Here is a 27717-nt window from a genome sequence, read left to right on the forward strand (position 1 = left end):
TAAGCACATGCGCAAGAGTGCGTCCTCGCCCCCGCCTCCTCTCCAGCGCGGTCCCTGCCCGTCCCGGCTCTGTCACCTCACAGTAGTCGTTGCCCGTGGCGGGTGTCGGGGCGCGTGCAGCGCAGGGCCGCCTTTCCCCCGCCCCTCAGGCCGGGCCTGGGCTCGGTCTCCCGCTCCCTACGCTCCCCACCCCCGTCGGGTACGGGAAGGTCCAAGCTGCTACCGGGCGCCTGAGGGACTTCGTGGCCACCGCCGTCACGGGTCCCGATGGAGCCGCCGAATCTCTATCCGGTGAAGCTCTACGTGTACGACCTGTCCAAGGGCCTGGCCCGGCGGCTCAGCCCCATCATGCTGGGTGAGGGGGCTGGGGGCGGGCGAGAGGGTGCCGGGACGGCCGGCCGAGGTAGGGAGGCCTGGACCACGGCTCAGGGGGAGACGCGGGGCCCAGAGGATGGAGAAAAGCCCGAGTGGAGAAGGGAGAGGTCTGAGGTTTGGGCGCCTCGAACCCCACTTTTTCTGTCTTGACGTTTGAGTCCAGGAGGAAGGGAAGGAGGAGTCACGCCCTCCCGCTGCCCCTCAGAGCCGCAAGCTAAGCTGGCGCTGCATCCCGGCGTCTTCCCTGCCTCACTTGGGGAACCCTTTACACTCCTTCCTCGGCGCAGTGTAAGGGAGGTGAGGGTGCCTGCCGCGCGGTGCCCCTCGTGATGAAAGGGACACTGCGGAGGAGATTCCGGGGTGGCCCTTAGAGAGCCTTTCCTCCGTGCCAAAAGGAAACTGCAGTCTCTGGGGTAGATGGGAATAGGAAGCTAGAGCTGCACAAGGGGCCCAGCCATCGCCCCCAGGTAGAGGTGAAGTCAGGTCTACTGGAGTCCGGACTCGAGAATTCACCAAGTTCTGACCTGACGATGCGGTCTTCTCTACAGTTTCTAAGTTAATTGCTTTTGCCCAGATGGTTAGAAAGCAGTTCTCGCGGAGGACTGGATACTGTTGTGTCAGTAAGGGTCAGTAAAGGAAGTATTTCGGTTGTGCTCCATTAAACTACTTAACTGCCAGGAGAGAAAATCAGCCCTAGTTCACTGCACATCAAACCTCATTATAAGCCAAATACCAAAAATGTCTCATCTAACATAGAAATGGTCGAGTTTGCGATTTCAGGTGATATTGGGCAGGAAAGGATTTTAGGAATTGAAAAATTGAACAACTTTGGCAACATTCGCTTAAATGGCTAGTCTTTCCTGGCTTTTATGGACGCATTAGAAAATGTGTCCTTGGAGCGCCTGGGTAGCTCAGTCGGTTAGGCGGCCGACTTCAGCTCAGGTCATGATCTCACCACTTGTGGGTTCAAGCCCCGCGTCAGGCTCTGTGCTGACAGCTCAGATCCTGGAAACTGCTTCGGATTCTGTGTCTCCTTCTCTCTGCCTCATGGTTAAGGCAAGAGGGCAGAGGTCAAGTAAGCAAGGCTACTTTTGAGGGCATCTTTTCAATGTCCTTGAGTTTCTAATGTATCTTAGTGAGTTGAACTCAGTCTCTTAACCCTAGGCCACTGAATGGTTACTCATATTTGGCTTCACATCAGAATCGCCTAGGATGCTTGTTCAACAGACAGGGAACTTCACCTTCAACGTTTTGTTGAGTACGAGTAGAAAAAGCAAAGTTGGAACAATTCTTTAAATATTCAGATGTTTTGAAAGCAAAGGATTTATACATGCTCATGTAGGCAAATAATTATCTGGAAGAATACATAAGAAACTGAAACAGTGGTAACTTATGGCAAGGGAAACTTGATGCCACAGGAATAGAAGGGAGACTTCACAATAAACTTTTTTTGTACCTTTTGAATTGTGTACTACACACATAACATTATTCAAAATAAACAAAGTTTTAAATATATGGATTCTAGAGCCTCATTACACAAGTACTAACTAAGAATCTTCTGGAGCTTTGATCCAAAAATCTGTATTTTTAATAAGCTCCTCAGATAATTGTTATGTAGCCAATCCATTGTTGGGTAGAAGTTTGGGCCTAGATGACCAGTTGTTAAAATGAGTAAGGCAAAACTGAAAGCAAAACTTACAAAGTCATTGGAGAAGGTGCTAATCACTAACATTACCTCAGTCAAGTTCCAACTAAACTTCTTGCAATGGAGCCATTTGATTAGTGTAATCATAGCTGTAAGCGCTCTTAGGAATCACTGCTTCATGATTGATTCAGCAGATTTTTTTTTTGAGTGCCTACTATGTGCTAGTCTGAATGGTAAGCTTAACTGAGGATAATATATTGAGCAAAGATGTTCACTACCATCCTGGAACTATTTAGTGAAGAAAACATAAAAAATAAGCAAAAAATAATAATAATTCAATTATTTAAAATAATAATTGTGGTAAATGCTGGGCAGTGCAAGAAGCAAACAGGTTACTAAGGTAGAAAGTAACAAGGGGAATTTACTTCAAAAAAAATTTTTTTAATGTTTATTTATTTTTGAAGGAGAGAGAGAGAGACAGAACATGAGCTGGGGTGGGCAGAGAGAGAGGGAGACACAGAATCCAAACCAGGCTCCAGGCTCCAAGCTGTCAGGACCACCTGATGCAGGGTTTGAACTTCCAAGCTATGAGATCATGACCTGAGCTGAAATCAGACACCCAACCGACCAAGCCAACCAGATGTTCCTTTTTCTTTCTTTTTTTTTTTTTTATTTTTGAGAGAGAGAGAGTACAACTGGTGGAGGGGTAGAGAGAGAGGGGGACAGAAGATCTGAAGCGGGTTCCCTGCAGAGTGCCCAATGCAGGGCTCAAACTCGTGAACTGTGAGATCATGAGCCCAAGTCAGACGCTTAACCAACTGAGCCACCCAGGCACCCCAGGAGAAACTTACTCTAAATAATGGTGGCAACAGTAGTGACTTTTAAGTTGGGAATTTCAGGATGAAGAAGTAGCCACAAGGAAAGTGGTGAGGGAGTTACAGTGTTCTAAGCTTAAGGGGGATCAATCTGCCAAGGCCCTGAGGCAGGAAAGAGGTTGGCCTTGTCCTGGAACTGAAAGAATGCCTTTTTGGAGTGTCATGGGTAAAGGGAAAAGTGCCATAACTGAAGGTGGAGTGCTAGACCTATCCCCTTCACTTTTTTTTTTTTTTTTTTTTTTTTTTACATAGATTTGAAATCCTAGCCAACAATGGTAACTTAACCAACTTTGCACACCTGACCACAATGGTATTTCTTTTTAAAAAAAAAAAAAAATTTTTTTTTTCAACGTTTATTTATTTTTGGGACAGAGAGAGACAGAGCATGAACAGGGGAGGGGCAGAGAGAGAGGGAGACACAGAATGGAAACAGGCTCCAGGCTCCGAGCCATCAGCCCAGAGCCTGACGCGGGGCTCGAACTCACAGACCGCGAGATCGTGACCTGGCTGAAGTCGGACGCTTAACCGACTGCGCCACCCAGGCGCCCCACACAATGGTATTTCTAAGAACATCACCTTACCTGCCAATCTAATTCTCTCTTCCCTATCCCCTTTTTCCCATATTGCTCTTATGCCTTTTGCAAAAGTAATGAAAGTGTTATCAAACCTAATGGTCATTACCTTCTAGAGTTGAAAACTTATGGAAAATGGGCATTGCTGTACTGGTTCATCCTGTCCAGACATCACCAACCTTAAGGTTGGGTATGTCCCAGTTTTGTGAGTAACCATATATTGATTTCCCATTCCTAAATATATTTGAACCTTTCAAAAGTCAATTTGTTTCCTGATTTTTGCTATGACTTCCAGAAGCATATTAATAGCTACCATTTATTGAGAGCTTACCATGTGCCAGACTCTTTTTTTCTGAGTACTTTGTGTGTGTTATAACCCTCACCACAATTTTGTGAAGTACGTCCTGTTATTACTTCTGCTTTTCGTTTGAGGAACCTGAGGCATTAAATTTGCCCCCAGCTCCCACAGCTGGTAAGTGGCAGGACTGGGTTATAAACGCAGGCAGTCTGACTTTCAGAGCTCATGTTGTCAATCATGTTGCTGTACCCCTTCTACTGTGTAATGCGTCCCTTTATAATTTTTGAAGTTTGTAAAGCCATCTTTGGTCACGTGTTTCAAATTTGGCTGAGAAAAATATCTGGGTTCAATGTGTATGTGCCATTCATAATCACAGATATGTGATCATTCCTCAAACTAAGTTAGTGTGACCTCATCAGTAATACCTTCTTTTCTTGTTATGACAGAGCCTCATGATAAGACCCCATCTAGCTCTGTTACCGTCATGATTGGACTAGATAAAGTCCAACATAATTCCCTTCTCCCCCGCAAACCATGCAGACTCCACAGTTCTATGCTGTCCAGTTTTCAGTCTCCTAGAATTGCTTCCATGAAGGTACTTCTGTACCATTGTCCTTCAATCACCATGAAAATGGCCCCAAATTTATCTTTAGCATTCTAATAGACAGCTGATTGTACCTCTTTTTCATAGTGTACCATTTGCCTACAGTAATTAGCTATTATAATTGTCCTTTAAATTTGTCCTCTTAATAATTGCGGCTGTTCTCTAAATCTCATGACCTTTTTGTGTGCTAAAGTACATAGGCATAAATGCAGAGATGTTTGGGGTTTTTTTAATTACAGTAAAGGCACTTGATATTTGTTGATTGTTTTCTGATCCAAAGTTTTGTGTATATGCACGTCCTGGGATTACATTTATTTATTACTTTTTTTTACAAGCCTATCTCAAAATTGTTCCCAGGTTCAAAGACGTAAAGATATAGAATACAGACCTTTATTTCTTGGCAGAATGCAATCTAAGGAATGTTTGAAATTTTACTCTGGACTCAGGTCCTTGCTTGATTCTGTAATACAAAATAGTAATGAAGTAAAAAACATGAACTCTGTCCTCCAGTGGTTTATTTCACTAAAAATAACATGCATACACATGCAACATTAGAAAACAGCATAAAATAAATTATGACTAGATACCAAAATGAGTGAGTGGTGAAGCGATCATTTTAGGTCTTGAAAGAAGGGAGAGGCCTTGGTGGGCTGAATGTGTCAGAAAGACTTCATCAAGAACCTTGAGCTGCTGGAGGGCAGAGACTGTCTCATTTCTCAGTACATCCCAGGTAGCCAGTCAGAGCTGATGCTCAAAGAATTTTTGTTTTTTAAAGTAAACGCTGCACCCACTGTGGGGCTTGAACTCATGACCCCAAGATTGAGTCGTATGCTCCCCCGACTGAGCCAGCTAGGCGCCCCGCAATAAATATTGATTATAGGAACAATTGGGACTTGAACTTAAGCTTGAAGATCACATAGAATTTATTTGAATCTGAAGGGGTTTTTAATGTTTTAATGCCATCTATTGTGCTTTGTTTTAGATTTTTATTGTTCATTGTATGAACTGTTCTATATCCATCTAAGGAATTAATTTAGTAATCATGTGATTTCATTATGGCAAAATGAAAACTAACGCAGCTTACAAGGCCCTTCGTGATCTTTCTCCGGCTTTTTTCTCCACCCTCACCTGTCTCCACATACTGAACACAGTCAATAGGAGCCTTTCTCAACTGGATTACACATGAGAATGAAGCTCTGAGGGAAATGATCTGATAGACTATTTTCTCAATTCTGCCAATAGATACCCTGGGGCATGAGGGCTTATTCTCTTTCGGAATCCCAGTGGAAAAGGGCTGCTGTACACCCTAACAGGACTGAAACCGTTCAGCTCTTTTTTACCTCTTAGCTTTTCAAAGGCTGTGCCCTCTGCCAGGAATACTTTCATTTGGCCTGGCTAACTTCTGCTTATCCTTGAGATCTCAACTAAAGTGTCACTTCCCCCAGGAAACCTTCCCTGACCACCATCCCTCCAAATCTTGGTTGTGTGTCCCTAGTATGTGCTAATAACACAGTGTACTCTCCTTTAGTGGCATTCATCATTCTATTTTATAATTGTTCATTTTCTCATCAATATCCACACCCCCCCCACCAACTGGACTGGAAGCTCCACTGGGGGCAAGAACTCTAGATATCCACAGTACTTGGTGTTCAGTAAATACAGCCTGGGTGGAATGTTGCTCCTCAAAACATTGCTACAAGGCCTGACTAATAAAAACAAGCAGTGATTAAAAGGGAACCCTCTCCGGCACCTGGGTGGCTCGGTCGGTTAAGCGTCCAACTTCAACTCAGGTCGTGATCTCGTGGTTCATGAGTTCAAGCCCCACATGAGTTCAAGCCTACGCATGGTGCAGAGCCTGCTTGGGATTCTGTCTCTCTGCCTGTCTCTGCCCCTCCATGCTCTCTCTCTTTCTCTCTCTCTCTTTCTCTCTCTCTCTCTCTCTCTCTCTCTCTCAAAATAAATAAACTTAAAAATATATATATATTGGCAGAGGCCCAGTTATGTTATACAAATGTTTCCTTTTACCTTTTTCCAACCTAGATTCAGTATTTATCCAGTGGCCCAAAGAAGGGCAAGCTGATTTCTTAAGTTAACATTAACCCCTTCACATTGATGGTAATCTGGCAAATGCTGAGCCACCCAGCACACTAGAACATTGTCAATTAGAAACACTATCAAGCGTCTCCTCACTGGCTAAGTCAGTGGAGCATGTGACTCTTTTTTTTTTTTTTTTTTTTTTTTTTTAATTTTTTTTTTTTTTTCAACGTTTATTTATTTTTGGGACAGAGAGAGACAGAGCATGAACGGGGGAGGGGCAGAGAGAGAGGGAGACACAGAATCGGAAACAGGCTCCAGGCTCTGAGCCATCAGCCCAGAGCCCGACGCGGGGCTCGAACTCACAGAACGCAAGATCGTGACCTGGCTGAAGTCGGACGCTTAACCGACTGCGCCACCCAGGCGCCCCGAGCATGTGACTCTTGATCTCAGGGTTGTGAATTCAAGCTCCAGGTTGGGTATAGAGATTACTTAAAAATAAAATCTTAGGGGCGCCTGGGTGGCGCAGTCGGTTGGGCGTCCGACTTCAGCCAGGTCACGATCTCGCGGTCCGGGAGTTCGAGCCCCGCGTCAGGCTCTGGGCTGATGGCTCAGAGCCTGGAGCCTGTTTCCGATTCTGTGTCTCCCTCTCTCTCTGCCCCTCCCCCGTTCATGCTCTGTCTCTCTCTGTCCCAAAAATAAATAAACGTTGAAAAAAAAAAATTAAAAAAAAAAATTAAATCTTAAAAAACACACATATATATATATGTATACACACACACACAATTAATAACACTGTATGTTAACCAATGTGTGTGTGTGTGTGTGTGTGTGTGTGTATACACACACACGCAACTATTTTTTTTTTCAACGTTTATTTATTTTTGGGACAGAGAGAGACAGAGCATGAACGGGGGAGGGGCAGAGAGAGAGGGAGACACAGAATCGGAAACAGGCTCCAGGCTCTGAGCCATCAGCCCAGAGCCTGACGCGGGGCTCGAACTCCCGGACCGCGAGATCGTGACCTGGCTGAAGTCGGACGCCCAACCGACTGCGCCACCCAGGTGCCCCCACACGCAACTATTAATAACACTGTATGTTAACCATACCGGAATTAAAATAAAATAAATAAAAATACTATCATGAGAGGAGAAATTTGGGAAGTGAGCTGGCACTGCATTTGACTTATACCAATGAGCTAATGCTACCTGCACAGAGGCCCCTGCTGCCCCATCGCCATCATCACTTATACTTATTAATAGACATTGGTTAAACATCAGCAGTATTCCAAGTGCTGATCTTGAGCGTGTCCTACAACCAACATGTAGGTCTACGTGCTCCATCCATGTTAATTGATGAGGTGGGTGGAGTATTTTTTCCTTGGCTTTTATATACTAACTACTCTTACAATCAGTGGAATGCTGACTAATGGAGACCTCACTACATTCTTTGTTATTCATGAGGGAAACAAGGCTGTTCTCCATGTCTTCCATTTGTTTTCACTTGTGTCCTTCATAGGCCTTGAATTCAGTGCTTTGGCTGTGCTGGCAGGCTTGGAGACATGCAGGCATCTGACCCACCCACTCTCTGGCCTGCTGAGGACATCCTAGTGGGAAAATAATCTGCTTCTGTAGTGTGTTAATATCCACTGAGCTTAATTCATGTTCCAAAATGGCCTTGTGACCTAATTCAAATCACCACCTCCTACTCACCTCCTCCCACCCCAGTGAGGAAGGAAAAAAAAATTTTATTTTAAATCAGTTAAGTTCCACTTTCCAATGCCTGTCACCCTGCGGGGAGGAGACTGTGGCCCTTGTTTTCTTTCTCCTGAGAACAGACTACTGAACAGCTGCCCTTGGGTTTCTACCTCAGCTGCTCCCACAAGTACATTGTCATATCGTGTTTTTTTCTTCTTGCTTTTATGCTGGACAAACCATGCATCTTTATTTACCTGTAAATATGTAAAATGATGTAATAAATTGTAAAATGATGGTAATAAATATTTGCCCTACTGTACCACATAAGGATGATGTGAGAATAAGGATAACTTGGGAGCAGTTCAGATTCAGAAAGGATGTACGTCTAATCAGTCCATTTGAAGATGCTTGTCGTAAATGGGTTACCACTCCCCTTCAGCATCCAGTCTGTTTCACATCCACCTCTGTGGAATTTGAGCTGTTTGAATAAGGGCAGAGCCTGCTCCACAGCCTTTAGGGGGCTACCCCAGAAACCCCATTTGTGACCTCGTGGGCCAGAGCAGCCGGTCTCTTAGTGAAAAGCAGACTTGCCTCCAACTGGAGGACGGACAGAACTCTGCTACATTTGATTTTCCTTGTTACTTCACTTAGCCTCATAACACTAACAGAGAATGAAATGTTTATATGTAAAATAGACACAGCATTGGGGCACCTGGGTGGCTTCGTTGGTTAAGCGTCTGGCTCTTGGTTTCGGCTCAAGTCATGATCTCACAGTTCATGAGTTTGAGCCTCACATCGGGTCTCGTCATCCTTAGCACTGTCACGTAGTGTCTCCCATGGACTATTGCAAAGACCTCACTCCAGTCAGCTCTCTCTATGACCTGCCCTCCTGTTTATCTTCTACGTCAGGAGTTCTCTTTTAAAAGATATAATTGTCTTGGGCCGCCTGGGAGGCTCAGTCAGTTAAGTGTTCCACTCCTGGTTTCAGCCCAGGTCATGATCTCACGGTTTGCGAGTTCAAGCCCTGAATCAGGCTCCACGCTCTTAGCTCGGGATTCTCTCTCCCTTCCTCTCTCTCTGCCCCTCCCCTGCTTGTGTTCTATCTCTCTCTCCCTCTCTCTCAAAATAAATAAACTTAAAAAAATCATTAAAAAAATAAATAAAAGATGTAGTTGTCTTTTAAAAACATGGAGCTGGGGGCTCCTGGGCGGCTTAGTCGGTTAAGCATCGGACTTCGGCTCAGGTCACGATCTCACTGTTCATGAGTTCGAGGCCTGAGTTGGGCTCTGTGCTGACAGCTCAGAGCCTGGAGCCTGCTTCAGATTCTGTGTCTCCTCTCTCTGCCTCTACCCTGCTCACATGTTTCTCTCTCTCTCTCTCTCTCTCTCTCTCTTTCTCTCCCTCTCAAAACTAAATAAACATTAAAAAAAACAAAAACATAGATCTGGTTAAGGCACTCTGCTGGCTGCCTAACAACCATGAATGCCCCCACGGTGTAGGACAGCCTTCTGTCTGGGCTTACCCTACTTTCCTGGCATCCTTGCTGACCACTTTTCCTCCTGTCACCATCACTACAGTCTTTGTTCTAACCTGCAGGACCTTGATCTTTATCACAACCGTGGGTTTGCACATACTATTCCCTCTGGCAGAAACGTCCATCCCTGCCCCTACTTTTCCTGGGTTGAATTACAGTTTATGAAGGTAGTTCCTTATCTTTATCATATATAGCATCTTATTTTTACCACTGTATAATTAGAACCTATCAACATTGTGTTTTACTTAGTTATGTGTGTCTCTCTTTCCATTTGACTTTGGGCTCCTTAAAGGCAGGACAGTGATCTCTTCGTACTTTCATTTCCATATCTAACATCATTTCTGCCATATAGAGGTACAGAATACATTTGCATTGACTATTCCAAATGGACGGCATTTGTAAAGTTTCGCTCTGCCATTTTCTGAAGGGTTTCACCTCCCATATGCTCAATGAAGAAGTGGATAATAGCTTTTTTATACCATTGTTTTACTGTTGTCGCTATATGTGAGACAAATTAAAGGCAAAGTTGAATTGACCCTGACAGGGAAAGAAAAACAAACATAAAATTGGGGTACATCTATACCAGTGTTTTTATCTTGCATTCTGATGAAGGATTCTGATAATCGTTCAACTTACTTAACATGACATACCTATATCATGACCTAAGGACCTTATTGGAGGAGAATTGCATTCCTGGAAAATCCCCCCAGAGGTTTATAGTGGGTTAAAGTGGGTTTGAGTGGGTTTATAGTGGGTTAAATTGGGTTTGAGTGGGTTTATAGTGGGTTTGAGTGATGTTCTGAATTTGCTCAGGCTGGGAGGCCATTTATTCTGGTCCTGAGTAGCTAAATCTCTTCTTTTCTCTACAGGGAAACAACTGGAAGGCATCTGGTAAGTTGGGTGGGACTCCTTACAATGACTGACTGGTTTATGAAACAAAGCAGTCCAGGTTTCAGTCTATGTTTCCAGCTTGAAACCTAACTCTCTGTATCATGAAACTTCCAAGTTCTAAAGCAGTGGTTCTCAACCAGGGGTAATTTTGTGCCCCGATCCCCAACCCCAGGGAATTTGGCAGTGTCTAGAGACATTTTTGATGGGTGGACGGAAGCCAAGGATGCTGCTATAAACACCCTACAATGCACAGGGCAGCCCTTCACAACAAAGAATTATCCAAGCAAAAAATGGCAGTGGTGCTGAGGTTGAGAAACCCTCGCGTAAAGAAAGGTAGAATGATGTCATGCCCACGCCTGACCAAGCCTTCTAACTACAGAAGTCCCAAGGGCTCCACATGGCTGTCTTAAAACACATCTGCCGTGATCTGTCAGCACTGGATCCACCCCTTTCAGACAAGATGGTAGCTGAGCTCTCGGTTCCATTAATGAGAGGAGACCATAGGTCAGTATTCCATCTGGACTCCTGGAGCCTGCTGACATTTGGGATGACCAGAATGTCTTTTTGCTTCGTTTGACTCAAACCGAGTAATATGAGCACTTCCACCTGAAACAGGTCTTGCCTCAGCATGGTCCAGGTTAACCTCTCCTGTTAACTGCCTAGGAACACCCCTTAGTCTGCAGAGCTTTATTTCAGTAAAGGTGTGTCAGTATCAGGGTGAATCTAGGGACTCCTCTTCTGCTGTGTTCTATTCTGCCCCAGGAGACATTCAGCAGTGTCTGGAGACCTGTCTGGTTGTCACAACTGATTGGGGGGGTGCCACTGGCAACTAGTGGGTGGAGGCCAGGATGCTGTTAAGCTTCTAGAATGCACAGGACAGCCCCCCAGCAAAGAATTTTCCAGCCCCAAGTGTTAGTAGTGCCAAAGTTGAGAAACTCTGATCTATGGTATTTATGCCTTTCGTTAGTTTTATAAGGCTGCTGACCGTGTAAGTCCTATCCTTGGGCAGAAATTATTCTCCTTGAAGTGTGGTGTTTGCTTTTTCTCAGACCAGTTTGAAGTTTTCTGGCTTATCCCGTCTCTTCTCTGCATTGCAGGCATACCTCCATAGTTGTGCACAAGGATGAGTTCTTCTTCGGCAGTGGCGGTATCTCCAGCTGTCCCCCAGTGAGTGGCTTCCCCCACACCCTGCCCTGAAGTCTCACGTTCCCAGGGTTCCCATAGACCAGGAACTTTACTACTACTCTGTATGTCTGGCTTCTAGCCCAGTGGATGTCAGCCTGTGGCTTAGTTCCTCATAACTACCTTAAGACTCAGCTCAAAAACACCCTTCCCAGGCCTCCTTTGTGCCCCCTCGACATATGTGGGTCCCTCTGGGTCACACCGAGCATGGTATGATGGATGAGCTGTTCCTGAGTCTCTGCAGGGAGCTGTGTATAAGCTCCTTGTGAGCTGAGACCGTGTCTCACTCTCTGTCCCTGTCACCAGCTCAGTGCCGAGCTCATAGTATGAACTCGGTCAATGTTGAGCTGAAGGATGAGGGCTCTGAGGGGTTAAGTGAGTTGCCCAAACTTACATGGCCAGTAAGTGGCACCAGTACTAAAACTCAGGACTCTGTCTCTAAAACCCATGTATCTTGCCACAAACTTTCTCTCCGAGCAATCTAAGGTTTTCGTAGAAGGTGCTCAAGCAAAGACCAACCAACCATTCATTTTGCTATTCATAAATGGAAAGTCATTCTTGATTTCTTCCTCTCGCTGGTCCCTTACCTCCTGTAACAAATCCTTCGTTAAGCCCAGTCAGTTCTACCTTGTAAATATATCTTAAGTCAGTCTCTGTTCATCTCTTCCCATATTTCCAGAGCTTTCACCTTCATCCATGCCACGCTCACGTCCAGCCTGGACCACAGCAGTACCTCTGCTCCTCCTCAGTCAGGTCTCCACACAGGAGGCAAAGTGATCTTTTCAAGATGAAAATCTGATCATGGCATTCCCCTGCTGAAGTCAGAACTCTGCCCACTGCTCTTGGGGTAAAACCCAGAAAGCTCAGCATGGCCTCCAAGGCCCTATCTGATCTGGTCACTGTCTCCCTCTCTGAATGACCTCTTTTCAGGTTGTGCCTTCCCGCCAACCCCCCCCCCCCCCCCCAACACACACACCTTCTTCTCATTCCTTGAACATACCTTGACATTTAAACCTACTCTCTCACTTCGTCCACCTCCCTGATCCTTCGCCTGGTTCTGCCTCTCCATCCTTCGGATTTGAGCTCAATGTCACTTTCTCAGGCAAGCCTTCCCAGACTCCTCAGACTGGAAAGGTCCCCTGTTATATGTACTGATGGCATGCTGGACTTTTAATAACCTTATTACAGCTCAAAATTATATATTGGTTTATGGGATTTTTTTTTTTTGTCTGCCTTCCCTGCTAGACTATAAGCTCCATGAGGGCAAGAATCTCATCTGTTTTGTCCACATCGTACCCCCAGTGCCTAGCATAGGCCTGGCACATAGTAAGTTCTCAATACATATTTGTTATATGAATGAATAATAGGGGGTCGAATAGTGATCTTTCAGTCTCTTACAATTTTGAGACCATTATTCTTGGACGATTGTAATGATCCTCCTCACCAGGCTTTCCCCAGTGCGTAGAACAATGTCAGCCACACAGTAGGTGCCCAATAGCTATTGGGTGAATTAATGATCTTTCCAGGGAGTTCTGCTCAGGAGTGCTCTCCCTTACCCCCTAGCCATTCCCAGCTCTGTCCTCCCCAGTGATCTGTTGCACACCCATGGCTGCTTTCCCCTTGGCCTCAGGCTCTCCTTTAGTCTGCTATAGCAGTCTATTAACCCATGGTGGAGGGTTTCCTGTAGGCCTTTCATGGGCCATTAACTCCCTTGCCTGGGGAACCCTATTGACATTGTTAGATTAGCCTCCCAGATAAAATAGAACTAAATTGTGGAAGTGTTTGCCAGCCTGCCAGACTTCTCACAGTCTTCACATTTGCCCAGTGTTCTAAGGGATAGCAAGTGTGTCACAAGAAAAAACTGGCTGCATACACTTAAATATAGGCATGGAAAGATGGCCTGTCAAGTGCTAGCCATTTCTGGTTCTCCTTTTGTGCCCTTGGGATCAGGCCTGTTGGGAACAAAGGGAGACTTCAGATTCTGGGTTTCTATTTTTTTATCAACTGGATGAGGTGACAGCGTCAGGGGTCTGGCCTGAGACTGGCCAGAGACTCAATTTCCCAGGGCCCCACCAGAAGAAAGCAGCCCAGCTTCTTAGCCACGTTGCCAGCATTTGGCAATGGAGAGTTAACAGGAAGCTCTAAGCCATTGCAGCCTTGATACAGATAGGAAATGACACTCTTCATCTGCCCTGGATGCTCTGAAAGGTAAACGTTGGAACAGAGCATCTGTGGTCTCCCAAGGGAAGCCACATTAAAAAATTCAGTGGAGATGGTGACTTAATGACTTTCTTTGGGTTGGCTCTTTTAGGGAGGGACATTGCTTGGGCCCCCAGACTCTGTGGTTGATGTGGGGAGCACAGAAGTCACAGAAGAACTCTTTCTGGAATACCTGTCCTCCCTGGGGGAGTCTCTGTTCCGGTGAGTGGAGACAGGGGTGGTGGTTAGTTGTGTCTGTCCCCCCACTAGACGGTCAGCCCCAGAGGTCAGCCACAAGGTCACATCGCCCAGAGCACTCAGCACAAGGTCTGGCCCAGTATTTGCTGAATAAATAGGAAGAGAAAGCAGTTATCATGCCACAGAAAGAGCTCAGCTTTGCTCCCAGGCAGATATCCCATCCCAGCATACCTTCTGCTGAAACCCTGAGGACAGGAAGGGCTATTTATTCCTTCTGATTAAAATCAGCTGCTGCTGTCTCAGCACTTGCTGTTCTCAACCCATCCTGGGCCAGCATCTCGTCCTGAAAAATCAAAACCAGGGTTTGTGGAGGGATTTGGATGAAATGCCAACTTGAGCAGGTTTTCTCTTAAGCTTTAGTCAATTGTCATTGTAGTAAGTGTTTAACACTAGAGCTCTGCTTTTGTGACTGTGAAGATTCTACTGAAACTGTAGAGGAGCCATATATTTTTATTTCATCTTTCCCTTAAAAATCTGTTTTTGTGGTCCAGAGTGGCAAATCAAGCAGTCCTTTTGGAGTGTATGAGAAAAGGAAAATCACAGTCCTCTTAACTCAGCTATGCTCTCCATGCCATTTCCTGGTTTGAGTTATTTCACATATGTGCTTGCTGACTCTCTCAGATCTGTTCTTCAAACCTTTCTTACAATGTACAGAAGCGAGGCCTACAACCTCTTTGAACACAACTGTAACACCTTTACCAACGAAGTGGCACAGTTCCTGACCGGGCGGAAGATCCCTTCCTACATCACTGACCTTCCCTCTGAAATTCTATCCACGTAAGTGGCCTTCGGTCTCTGCCCCAGCCCCTGAAATCCCCATTCACGGTCCGTGCTGCTCGTCTGGCCCCTGATCTCAGCAGAACCCTCCCGAGCTAGGTGGGCCCTGTCATGATGGCAGCTGCTACCAGGTAAAGCCACCATTCTCTCCACTCACTGATGCGTGCCTGTAATACTTCACCCTCCTTGGAGTTGAACCAACTCTATCCTGGCCTGAGTGCAACCACAGAACTTAGAAATCCACTTGATGCCGGCTCCAGCATTTGTACAGAGCCCTGGCATCTCATGAAGCGTGCCACTCCCCAGAAGTCCTCGCATAAAGTGTACTTTTAGGGGCGCCTGGGTGGCGCAGTCGGTTAAGCGTCCGACTTCAGCCAGGTCACGATCTCGCGGTCCGTGAGTTCGAGCCCCGCGTCAGGCTCTGGGCTGATGGCTCGGAGCCTGGAGCCTGTTTCCGATTCTGTGTCTCCCTCTCTCTCTGCCCCTCCCCCGTTCATGCTCTGTCTCTCTCTGTCCCAAAAATAAATAAACGTTGAAAAAAAAATTTAAAAAATAAATAAATAAAGTGTACTTTTAGATAGACAGGCAGAGAACAGATCAGAGGATTAGTAGGGTGGCTTATTTTGCGAATGTCATTTGTTAGTCTTTCTTCCCCTGCACCATGAGCTCTTTGATGCCCTCAGAGACAGCCTCCTACTTGCCCTCATACCTCAGTAGATGTTTTCTTCAAGAACGCACTGTAGCCCCTCCCACCCTGATGTGGTCCGAGCTTTGTGGGCCATCATCTAAGCAGTGTCCCCTGAAAGGACACACACAACACACACACACACCCAAAGCCATCACACCCTTCCCTTCCTTTGCTGTTGTGTTCAGGCAAGCCTCTAACCACTCCAGGACCATGTCTGTTTGCGAACCCTGACTCAGTTTCTCCTGAACTGGGCCCTGTCCAACAGAGATCCTGGCAGGTTTAGCAGGCTCAGCAAGGTGAGCTGTTTTTCACACCTGGGTAGAAACCTCTTAGGAAAAACTTGCAAGGGAAACAAGGCTGCGGTGTCAATCTAGTGAGGAAAGCCCCATCTCCCAGCCCTGCCTCTGCCTTCCCGTTTCTTGGTGGGTGTGTTAAGCCTCACAGCCTTACTAAAGGATCTAGGTTATGAGGCCCTAAGCAAGTATAAGTAGCTGGAATGTTCTTGCTGTTATTATTTGGTGGGTGAAGCTCCAGGACTTGTCTGAATTAAGGTTAATATATCTTGGTGTCATCTGTTTACGCTTGAGAATGCTCCCTTTGAACCTGGACATGATTTTCAAAAATGGCAATATCCACCAAAGAAAAAGAAAGCCAGTAACTGAGATGTGTTGTGGGTACCCTGATTTAAGGTTCTAGGAATTTTGAAAAGTCTCTAAGGTTCCAGTATTTGCAGTGTTTTTTTCCAGCCAAGTTACTCTGAGAGCAAACTGGGAGCCCTTTAGAAAGTGGCCTTAACACCTCCTGGCAACCTGCGTTTGTCATTTTTCCTGAGTATTCCCTAGAAAATACCTTTTTCTTATCCTTTTTCTTCTGCCTCAGTTTCCTCACTTAAACTTTATTTTTATCCATGTATACCATGAGGATTAAAGATTCAAGTGCAGAAAGGTCAGAAAGCTCTAGTTCCCTGTATGCAGCTAGCCTGTTCAAGCCAGAGCTAACCAGGGTCTACAGGTGAAGTAGTAAGGCGGTAGCATCTCTGCGGGGTGAGGGGGACCCCAGGAATAAAAACACAGAGCAGGCCATTTTGAGGGCTCCTCCATGAACGTGATGTGCGAGGTAGGTGAGAAAAGCGAGTGAGGTTATGGGTGTCCTTCTTCCCTGTGTGGTGGCGTCACTGTACCCATGGGCGCGGTTGTGACTGTCTGCACCCAGCCCACCCAAGCCCCTGGGTCTCTTTTCTCCACAGGCCCTTCGGACAGGCCCTGCGGCCCCTCCTGGACTCCATTCAGATCCAGCCTCCTGGAGGGAGCCCCGTGGGCCGACCCAACGGCCAGAGCTAACAGGACTGCATGGGACCGCCCTGCCTCACTGGGGCTTTTCCTTTTTAAACAAAACAAACCCTACCAGATTTCTATTTTGTAATTTTACATCAGAGCTAACAACCAGGGGAAGGCTTTTTAAATTTCCCAGGGAAGGAGATCACCAGGCTGCATGTAGGACAATGCTGCTAAGAAACAGAACAAAATGCCATCCCTTCTAATAGTATTATACTAATTTATTAAGGCTGTCTTGTCTGTGAGTTCACTCTTGACGCTGCTTCCTAGGCATCCTCCACACTGGAGAAAGGGAGAGGGTTTGTTTAAGCAGAAGGCAAGAGGCACGGTTTGGGGGAGCCCCGACCCAGAACCTCTTTCCAGAGAACGCCCACGCTGTACCCAGGTTGCCACCACCTGTGGGACGCAGGTGAGTTTTACAACATCCACGAAGCAGCCATTGCAACATCCCGGAAGCAGTTCCTCTCTAGTGTTAAATGAACCAAAGGATTTGGTGCACGTGAGACCAGTTTCAGGATGACTGACCCAACCTAAGTGAACTCTGTAGCCACAGCCTCTCTCACCTCCTCTCCCTACCCCAAGCAAGGCCACGGGGCCAGGGCTGGAGCAACCAAAAGCCTCAGGATCAGGGGAGAGTGACAGCAAGTGTCAGGCCAGAGAAAACAGGATAAAGCCATTCTTCCTTCCACCTACTGATTGCCAATCCTCTGACATCAATTTTGGAGAACCTGCCTTGCTGGCTACAGGCTGCTCTTCCTCAGCATGGCTGACCTCGTAGTTTGTGAAGGTTTGGGCTGGAGCGGCAGAGACCCAGGCCTATTGTCTACAAGTAATAATGTAGATTGTTTGTAGTCCCTGTACCACCCCCCTTCACCCCCAGACCAGATGCAATATTCAGCTAGGGACCAAGGGGAAATGATTCCCTGTTCTAGGAAAATATCCCTCATGTAGAAAGATAGAATAATAATGCAGAATCAAGGTGGCAAGCAAATTTTGAGTTGTTTCTGATAGAGATTTTTTACATTATCCTCAGTGTGTTTTGAAGGCACATGTTATTTCTGTTGTCATTCTGACTTTAAGGATGCATTGTTGAGAGCCTGACTGGGCATTTTCCTAATGAGCTGCTGCTAGGAGCTTATAGGGAGGACCAATCTGGACGTTTCTTACCTGGAGAGGCTTTCAGATTCCTTTTCTACACATGCCTCCCTTAAGTTAGTTTTTTGGGGGGGGGGTGTGGAGAAGGGTCTCAGAGCTGTCAGGTCCCTGAGTCCCAGCCCTGGCATCTATGGGTCCCTCCCGCCACAGCTCCTGCCACTTCTCAGACTTGAATTATGTTCTCTTTCCTGGGGTCCGGCCTGCAGCAGGTGCCTTTGCTCTTCAAAAAGCTGCTGCTCATCTTCCCGTCTCTACCATTAGCCATAGCAGTTGGCGTCATCAGGGGCTTGGCTAGAGGAAAAGGTGATTTTCTGCCTTTCTGTTTGCCTGTGACCTGCCCAGAGGCACCTCCATGGTGACGAGCTGTGATGTCAAGTGACATTTTGGAGAGCAGAAAACTAGCAGGGACTGTTATTTAATGTTGACCTACTGGCAGAATTGGGCTCACGGAGAATAGGTTTCGGGCTGGGTACCTCCCGGGAAGGCAGCTTACTAGTGGAGTCCTTTGCTTCCCACCCAGGTTTCTCTCCTTTTCCAGGTTGCCTTGCCCAGCCCTCTGTCTCTTCCAGGCTCCTGTTCCAGACTTTCCCTCCCAGGGCTCTCAGCTCTAGCCAGAAGGTGTGGCATCACAGTCTCCTTCTCTCTTCTCCCCCATATCCAGGCTCAGCTGGCTTCACTCCTAATAGCAGTCACTCCAGACCCAGGAGAAGTTAGCCAAAGTAGCTACCCTGAGAGACTGTCACTTGGTTCACTGAAAGTCCCCCTTCATGCCCAGCAGCCGTTTGTGCCAATGCCTGGGCTCTAGGCTTGTGGGGAAAGATGGAGGGATCAGCCAGCAAGCAGCCTTCTCTGAGCTCTCCAGGAAGGCCAGCTCTCTCCTCCCACCCAAGTCCCACTATCACTCATTTTGGAAGCCTGGGCTCAGGCTACGACCGCCAACCCAATCCTCACATTTCTCTGTCAATCCCAGAACCTCAGGAGCGTGCTCATTATGACCAGCTAGCTCCACACAAGTGTGCGAGGCAAGCAGAGTGAGAAATGAGCCATGTGTGTATCATACAGTAGACACCTCCATCAAGGTCCATTGGTTTAAAGGGACAGGGAAGGAGGAGGGATGGACCTCACCCCTTCCCCAAAATAAAGCTTGTACCTTTGAGATTCCTTTTTGCCCATGAAGTCAAACTAATGACTGTGTCTAGTACGGAGGTGTTTGCTGGTTTTCTTTGATGTTTTTTCTAATGCAATAAACTCATTTCTGCCTGCTGCATTTGCGTCGTGCTTAAGGTTTGGGTATGCGTCCAACATAGCCAGGCTTCTTCTCAGTCTGTCTCCCTCTGAGCTTAACTCTGCTGAGTCTGGATATGCTGCCTTTGCTTGTTTGTTAGCCTTGTGGATGAGAAGTGACAATAATAGGGAAGAATATTTGACTTTCACCATTGGTTTACAAAAATGGAGAAAAGGCCCCGAGAGAATACTACTTGCCCAATGTCACCTTGCAGCTGGTGGTAGAGAAAGACTCAAAGCCTCGTCTGCTGGCCCCAGCTTCTGAGATCTTCCTCTAGAGGACCTTGGTCATCAGAGAGCATCTCACCCCACCAAGAAGCGTATACTTATGGTTTCCGTTTGGCTATAGGCTGGGTCTGTGGCCCCAAGGATCTCTGCCCACCTTGTTACGACGACCTCACTGAACAAGTGTGGAGGTGGGTGGATGGCTCTCCGAGCGTCCCCTGGCACTACAGACACTAGTGTGGCCGCAGGTGTCTGTTGGTTCAGTTGGCTTTGAGTGAGCACGTGCCACAGGCCGAGGCGAGGCTAGGTACTTTCACACACAACGGACTTGAGGTGTAGGTACTGGTCTCGTGTTACAGATGGGGAAACAGGTACAGAGAAACTAAGTTATCCAGGTGGCAAACGGCCGGGCCCTTGAATCCAGGCCATGTTCTCACCACCACACCTGTGAGACCTTATTATTGAGGCACTGTGTCTTTCCAGCGTGCTAGCTGAAGAATAAGGCTCTGTCTCTCCAGAGGACACAGAGGGTAGGTGGCTTTGGCTGACATCTCCCCCTGCCCCCAAAGCTGACATGTTCTGAGGCAGGAATCTCTAAGAGTGCCTGCTCTGAGATCACACAGCCTGTGCTTAAGTCCTAACGTTGCCACTTGTAGGCCAGTCTGTTTGTCTCCTTTTCTGTAAAATGGAGGAAATGGTACCTACCTCACAGGGTGGTTTTCAAGAGAGTAAATGTAAAGTGCTATGCTCGGTGCCTGGCACAGATCAAACGCTCAGTGAATGTCAGGCTGAGAGCAGACTGCATTCAACAGCCACGGACTGGGGGCTCCTGTGAGCCAGCTCTGGGCAGAGGCCCCTGCCAATCCTCTCTGCTGAGGACAGTTTCCAAGACCAGATGCTGCTGATGTGTACTGCCTGCTTCTGTGGGAAATGACACATGGTTTTACCCTTAGACTTTGTGACTCACGGCAAGTCAGTCTAGGGTAAATTCATTCATCCCCACAAACGTCTTCCTGGGAGCCTATTGTATGTAAAGCAGCCCTGGGCTCTGTGCTGAGGGTACAGAGGTGAGCAGGACCAACAAGGCTCCTGCCCGGCAGGGATTCTATTCTGAGGAGGCTGGGAGACAAAAGGGTAGAGAAGTTTGGTGATCTCAGGTGGCCTAGTGCTAGGGAGGAAATACAACCAGGTGGCAGCAGGTGTGAATTCCCCAGGTGTGAAGGAGTACGTGTCAGGAGGTTGGGGAAGTTGTGTGACAAGGTGATGTTTAATCTGAGGCCTCACTGACAAAGTATAGATCAGAGAGAAGAACACTCCGGGCACAGGGAGCAGCAAGTGAAAAGAATGTTGGAAGGACTGAACGGAGGCCAGAATGACCGGAGCACGAGAGCCAAGGAGGTGGTGGAAGGTGTGGAGGCTGGAGAGGCCAGCGGGCCAGACGGCGCGAGGCTTTGTAGGTCAAAGAGTAACATAATCGATTTGCTATGTTGAGTGATGGGATGGTGCAAGAGGAGCAGAAAATGAGGCGGGGTGGGGGGTTGCAGTTGTCAGGTAAGAGGTGAGGTGTGTTGTGCATCTGCTAAGTGACTGGGGAGCTGCGAAGAAGCTCCCTGCTCCCCTGGTGTTCAGAGTGCTGGGAGGAATGGACAGCTCCTGTGAAACAGGAAAGGCCAGAGCTGCAGGATGGCGCAGCCACTGCCACAGCCCCTTGTCCTGCATCCATGAGCTTCAGCGGAGCTCCTCCAGCTTTAGTTTGGGGTGTGCTTAGATTTCTTCATTTGTTTTTTCCAAAAAGTATTTGCTTTGATCGTATTATATATCTAGAAAATGTAAGCAACCAATGAAAGTACAAAGATGAGAGGAAAAGTTGTCTGCAATCCCATCATCCTAAGAGGTGTTGGATTTTGTGAACATCTTTGCAGAGGGTTCTGTGGATTTGAAGACACACATGCTGAACATGCTGTGTGGTACCTGCCTTTGTTCTCAGCATGTAGTGAAGATCTGTACGGCCCCAGCAAGGTTGAAAGAAAACCATTGAGGAGGGAGTGATGGTGCCTGGTGGTACTGGATAGAGGAAGCTCTAAGGAGAGGACATTCCGGCAAAGTTCCCTAAAGCTTGAGGGAACCATTAGGTAAGAGTAGGCTGCTCATCACAGCTGTGTGCGTGGAGGCCGGACCTGCTCTGGAATGGGATCATGGTGTAAGAGGACGCCTGCCTGGGCGGGTGGGTTGTACCATGAGACCCTTGTGTCCTCACACTCATAGGGGCTCTGGCCTGAGAGGGCAGCAAAGAACCAGGAGGGGTCTGGCACATCACTGAATGTGACCCCTTGACCACGGAGCCTGGCTGCTTTGAAGGGGGTAGGGCTTTGGGGACTGACCCTGGTCTGAAGGGTGGCCTGGGAGCCCAGAGTCCCCTGCAGAGATCTCTGCTCAAAGGTTTGGCTCCCCTGGAGAAAGCCCCACAAGGTCACGCTGCAGTGAGACAGGTGGACACCAGGTGGCGCTGTGGATGTACTCGGGGCCCAGCCCACCCCCAAGGGGCTAGTCTCACCTACCCCAGGTCACAGAAGCAAGCCCTGCCCCCTACACACCTCAACCACTGTGCCGCCCCCGACCCCGCCCAGAAGCCCACAGTACAACAGTCCAATTGTTCTCACATTTATCAAGGCCCTTCCTAAGTTTGTCCCTGGACCTCTCCACCCCCCATCCCCTGCTGTTAAGTGTAGGCCACTGTCACTGCAAACAGTATCCACCTCCACCTTCAATTTACTGTTTGCTGGACCTGGATCATCTCTCCCCAACTATCCTCAGAGCAACCCCTTTCTCAGAGCTAAAGGCCCAGCTACAGCATTTCCTCTACAAAACCTTCCTGACTTCTCCCTACCCCAGAGCAGACCCCTCCTCTTGTGGGTGCTTCCTGGCAGGCTCCCACTAGCTGGGGCACCCTCCAGGGGTAGGGTCTAGCTGTGATCACCTGAGTGCCTGAGCCCAGCACAGGACCTGGCACAGAGCCAGCATCTCCTTGCGGGGCGGACATCAAAGGGGAGGGTCGGCCATAAAAATTTGACCCTGGATTTGGATACATACCTGCCTGGATTGGCCCTCTGACTCAAATGACCCTGATCAAGGCCTCCCTCTCTATGGGCCTCTCTGAATCTGTAGAATAAAGACTATAGATCGGACAGTCTCTACCACCCCTCCTGGGGAGCAAAACTCCTCTCCCTGCCCATGACTCTAGAGACTAGTTCTCAGTCCTGGGACTGAGCTCTGATCCACAGAGATCACTAACCCCAGGTGTAGAGGGGGAGGGAGGGCTGCTGCCCCTGCCCCCCATCTCCAGGTGGGGCAGTGCCATCCCTGGCCCCACTGGCTTTGGCCCCACGGGAGCCTGTGCCAACCCAACAACAGCCTCCACCCCCTCCACAAACACCACCTCTGAGCATGTGCCCTTCTGCTTATTTAAATTCAATGGACTTGTTTGAGCATGTGCCCTTCTGCTTATTTAAGTTCAACGGGACTTGTTTATTGTGAAAACAATAGAAGTCCTGCAGGTGTTTTGAAATATGGAGGAAAAAAGTCAACATCCACAATCTCCCAACCTCCTGCTGCCCATAAACTAAGAGGGAATTAGAACCAACAACCAGCCCTGACTGTTCTTTGCAAAGCCCCTTTTAGCACAGCTCCTTTCCTGCGCCCCCTCATCTTCCTGACAGCCTGGGAGAGGCTGGCAGTGGTGGCCCCATTTATAGATGAGAAACAGGCTCAGAGAGTGGGAGGGACCTGCCCAAGTTCACCTAGCTGCGGAGGGACAGCCCCAGGAGGGACAGCCAAGGAACGGTCAGTCTGCCTGTATATACACTGCATCAAGGCTGCTCCTCAGGCCGGGACTGCACCCCTGAAAAAGTCACACTCCAGGGTCGCATGGGTGACTCAGTAGGTTAAGTGTCCGACTCTTGATTTGGGCTCAGGTCATGATCTCACAGTTCAAGCCCTGCGCCCATGGACCCTGCTTTAAGGTTCTCCCCTTCCCCTGCTCATGCATTCATGCTCTCTCTAAAAAAAAAAAAAAAAAAAAAAAAAAAAAAGTCATACCCCAGATAGAGAAAAAGAGGGTCAACACCTCCCATATTCACTCAGCACATGTTGACAGTTGGCCTTCCACCAAGGGGGCAGGGAAAAGCATGGGCTTTAGAGGAACAGAACTTAATGTGAATTCTGACCTTGCTGTGATTCTGGGAAGCCAAGGTCACCCCAGAGGGTGTCAGTACTCTGGTGTCAGTACCTACCTCTAGAAATTGATATAAGCGTACTCACCTCAAAGGGTTCTTGGCAAAAGCAAGTGAAGTACCCAGGGTAGGAGCTACACTGTCCAAACCAAATATGGAAGCCACTAACCTCCAAATCTCAGTCAAAGGTCTGGCCCCAAAGAGCCAGAGCCTTCCTTTTTGAGCAGGATCCTTCCAGGCTAGGGTCTCAGGCCCCCTGTCTTCAGACCTGGCTTCCTTTGGTGCTCTCAGAATGCCCTCTGACGACCAGTCTCTGTAGTCCCAGTTCCCCCAGTCCTACTTCTGCCTCCCCCTAGGGCCTCTCCAAGGCCCCATCTGAACACCAGTTGCCAGGGATGAGCCTCCCTCTTAAAGGGACACACTGGTAGCCACAGAGCTACTCCGTCTGGTACTCCTGGATTTGTGCCTCAGAGCACTCACTCCCCCTCCCTGGGTTTCAGTAAAAAAGGTTGAGGTGAGAATTCTGGAAGAGACTGTGAAAGGTATCTGTAAGGAAACTAGTTCACTACAGATGTGCTATTGTTGGGAGCTTAGCTTTGTTTGTATTTGTAAGAGTGGACCCAATCCATAGGAGACAAAAACCTGTCCTGCCTTGTGCGCCCCATCCTACAGCTTCTGGAGCCCAGCAGCAGGGTGGGGCCTGGGTATCTGCATTTAACCAGTTCCTAGGAACTCTTGGCTGTGAGATATGAGAGACTAATTTAGGCAATTCCAGCCCCACCCACCGGCTCTATACTAGCTAACTGGGCCCTGGGAGGGGTCTTAGGCCCTGCCAGTGATGGGGTTTTGGAGTGGTGGGGGTCCAGAGCCGATGGCCAAGAAAGAATTCTGGAAGACGTCTTCGGTGCAAAAAAGGTGATTTTCTTAAAGCACAGGGACAGGACCCATGGGCAGAAAGAACTGCACTGGGGTTGTGAATAGTGACTGGTTATATACCATGAGTTAGGGGAGGTAAAGGCAAAAGGGAGGCCTCCAAAAAGACTTTCATATGCTAAAGAGGACTCAGAAGATAGGAGGCCTTGCAATAGTCAAACTAAGTTGTTTTCTCTCTAGTAGGGCATTAACATGAAGACCGTAGAGAGTTCCTAGCGAAATGCTATGCTCTGTATTTGCCTCAAGTATTTGCCAATGGGCTGCAGGTTATAGAGAAATTTAATTTTATTTCTTGCCTTTGTTTCCCAGATCACTACGGAAGGAAGGGTGACGTTGGGGCTCCAGGAAACTGAGTCTATAGGTTTCTGGAGATCAGGCTATTGATAAGATTGCCTTTTTCTTGTAATTTACTAAAACATTTGCATTTGTAAACTATTGGTGACTCCTGTCCTGCACGACTGTGATTTCTATCAGTTAACTATTTCTTTTTTCCTTCTCTCAGCTTTAGGGCAGCCAGGAGTGCCTGAGGAATGTCACAAGTATCCCACCTGGGGGGAGGGGCGTGTTTGCTAGTTTGCGCTTTGCCCTCAGCTTGCCTTATGCTCCCTCATCACCAGTGCCCGGAGACCCAAGGACCAGATCTGGATGGAGCAGGAAGAGCAGATCGAGTTGGGTTTTCCTTCCCGCGGAGATGGTTCTGCTTGCTGTCAGTATTCAACAGAAAACAAACGCTTCTTGAGGGCAAGGCCCTTGTTTTGTTCTCTACAGTATTCCCAGAATCCAGAACAGTGTGTACCCCAACACATTTGTTTAATGAATGAACCAAACTCTGGCATAGGGCCTGGAAACAAACAAACAAACAAACAAACAAACAAACAAACAGGTGTTTTCCTATGGCCCGGATTGAATATGGCTCCTCAGCAGGGCACAATTATTGGTCCTGTCTTTTACATTTTTTTCTATATTTTGCTCATCACAGATTTTTTTGGCATTAATTTTTATTTTTAAAAAATATTAAATTAGAAAGAAAAAAATTAAAACACCACTTATTTTGATGTTTATTTTGGTGTCCTCCTAAGTTTTTTGCCTGTGCAGGTAATCACCTTACCTGTTCACTCTGGTCTCAGCCCGGCAGGCCTGCCAGGTTCTTTATATAGCCTTGGGTACATCCCTTTTGTTTTTCCTCACCAAGTGGAGACGACAATACCTTCTAGAGCTTCTGTGAGAATGCATGAAGATATGCAGTCAACTGTCCAGTGTGATGGCTAGCACATAGTAAGGGGGTCAATAAATAATGGTTATTCCTAGCTCACTGTTCATAGTCCTATCAGGTGGGGATTACGTCCCCATTATGTAGATGAAGAAACAGTTCGGGAAATGTGACTTGTCCAAGTCCTTATAGTTAGCAGGGACCAAACTGTGGTTTTCCGGACTCTGCCTCAAGCGATCTGATGAGAACAAAGGCAAAAGGAAATGTAGACAAAATTAAATTTCCTTATAACCTGCAGCCCATTGACAAATCCTTGAGACAGGCAGAGTTTAATATTCCTCCTGGAAGTCCCAACTGTCTCAACGTTAATGCTCTGCTAGAGTAAAAAAAAAAAAAAAAAAAAAAAAAGATCATAGTTTGACAATAGCAAGGCCTCTTAGATCCTGAGAATCTTCTTTAGCATATGAAAGTCCTTTTGGAAACTTCTCTTTGTCTTTACCTTCCCCAAATCCCAAAGTATATAATCAGTTACTCCTCACAACCCATTCCAACTCTTTCTGCCCATGGGTCCCATCCCTGTGCTATAATAAAAACACATGTTTACACCGAAGACATCTCCAGAATTCTTTCTTGGACTTCAGCTCCAAACCCCAACATTTCAAACCATATCAGATCTTCCTAGGGCACTGCAGCTACCAAGACAAAAAAACAAAACAAAAAACTATCAAAAGCATTGTGCACTGAAGTGCCACTCATAGGTGTGTGGATGTGTGTCTTTGCATGGCCTAAACTGCCAGAGCTGATCACAGGTGATGAGGGAGCGTGAGGTAAGCTGAGGGCAAAGTAAAGCTGGCACACACCCCCTTCCCAGGTGGGACGTGTATTTATTCCTTGGACACTCCCAGCTACCCAAAAACAGGAAAGGACAAAAAAAACAAATGATTAAACAGATAAGAGACTCCACCAGTTTACCAGAAAAAGGCAATCCCATCAATGGCCTAAAGTCCAGGAACTCCCTGTTGTCAATATTAATGCTTTGCTAGAGGGAAAAACCACCTTAATTCAACAATAGCTAGGCCTCCAGTATGTCTTTAGCATGTGAAAGTCTTTAGAAACTTCCTCCTTACTTCATCTCCCCAACTCCATAAAAGGGTCACTCCCCACACTTGCTGTACAGCTCTTACCTGCCCATGGGTCCTGTCCCTATGCTTTAATAAAATTACCTTTTTGCACCAAAGACGCCTTCAAGAATTCTTTCTTGGCCATCGGCTCTGGACCCCACAAACCATCACCCCCAAACTTCATCACAGGCATTGGCAAGAATAGTGGATGCAGCAAAAATGCCCACCCACGCATACTCCCAAACTGAATGGCACTCCCTGGGAGCGGGGGGGGGGGGGGGGGGGGGGGGCTTGGCTCTGGCAGTATGGAAGGAAGCCAAAACAGAATCCTGGAGAAGAGGAAGCTGTAGTCCATGCATTTCAAAGGCAACTTTGAAATTCACCATAATACCAGCACCCAGAGACAGCCTGCTGCTTTTCATTACCATGCTTTTTCCACGCTAAATATTCTACAACACAGATTTTTATGGCTTCGCGGCACTTCATCTCATAAATAGATCATAATTTAACCAATCCCCATTTTTCCCCTTATTTTCTAAAAGTTAAATTGCTGGCTCAGAGGTCTGCCCATTTTTAAGACTTTTGACGTGCAATACC

The 27717-nt window shown here is 47.3% G+C and overlaps 2 protein-coding genes and 2 long non-coding RNA genes across 6 annotated transcripts in view; 2 read left to right on the plus strand and 2 right to left on the minus strand.

Annotated features, from left to right (window-relative positions):
• Positions 1-4775, minus strand: part of XRCC6 (X-ray repair cross complementing 6) — a 30800-nt gene extending 26025 nt beyond the window's left edge. The window contains exon 1 of one of the 2 annotated variants that reach the window (XM_086712155.1): positions 4758-4775. The gene's annotated coding sequence lies outside the window, so the exon portion shown is untranslated. The remainder of the gene's footprint in view (positions 1-4757) is intronic. The other variant, XM_086712158.1, reaches the window with a different exon arrangement.
• DESI1 (desumoylating isopeptidase 1) lies at positions 9-27236 on the plus strand. Of its 2 annotated transcripts, none has more exons than XM_086712160.1 (6): positions 9-355; positions 10504-10525; positions 11623-11692; positions 14019-14128; positions 14819-14941; positions 25292-27236. In XM_086712160.1, the coding sequence occupies exons 1-6, from the start codon at positions 268-270 to the stop codon at positions 25314-25316; spliced, it is 438 nt and encodes a 145-aa protein (XP_086568286.1). In that variant the 5' UTR covers positions 9-267; the 3' UTR covers positions 25317-27236. The 2 variants fall into 2 exon arrangements, with proteins under 2 accessions (XP_086568286.1, XP_025782758.1); XM_025926973.2 differs by lacking the exon at positions 25292-27236 and adding an exon at positions 16876-19385 and having other exon boundaries at positions 17-355.
• Positions 6275-6912, plus strand: LOC147578866 (uncharacterized). The gene is made up of 2 exons (XR_015253275.1): positions 6275-6566; positions 6827-6912. It is a non-coding gene; the product is annotated as an uncharacterized LOC147578866 (long non-coding RNA).
• Positions 14114-24312, minus strand: LOC147578867 (uncharacterized). Its single transcript, XR_015253274.1, has 3 exons — positions 24026-24312; positions 14336-14447; positions 14114-14250 (listed from the first exon to the last, which is right to left on the minus strand). It is a non-coding gene; the product is annotated as an uncharacterized LOC147578867 (long non-coding RNA).
• Positions 27237-27717: the final 481 nt, after the last annotated feature.

This window comes from Puma concolor, chromosome B4, assembly GCF_028749965.1.
Source record: "Puma concolor isolate L17-30 chromosome B4, mPumCon1.1.hap2, whole genome shotgun sequence".
In the NCBI taxonomy this organism is placed as follows: Eukaryota; Metazoa; Chordata; class Mammalia; order Carnivora; family Felidae; genus Puma; species Puma concolor.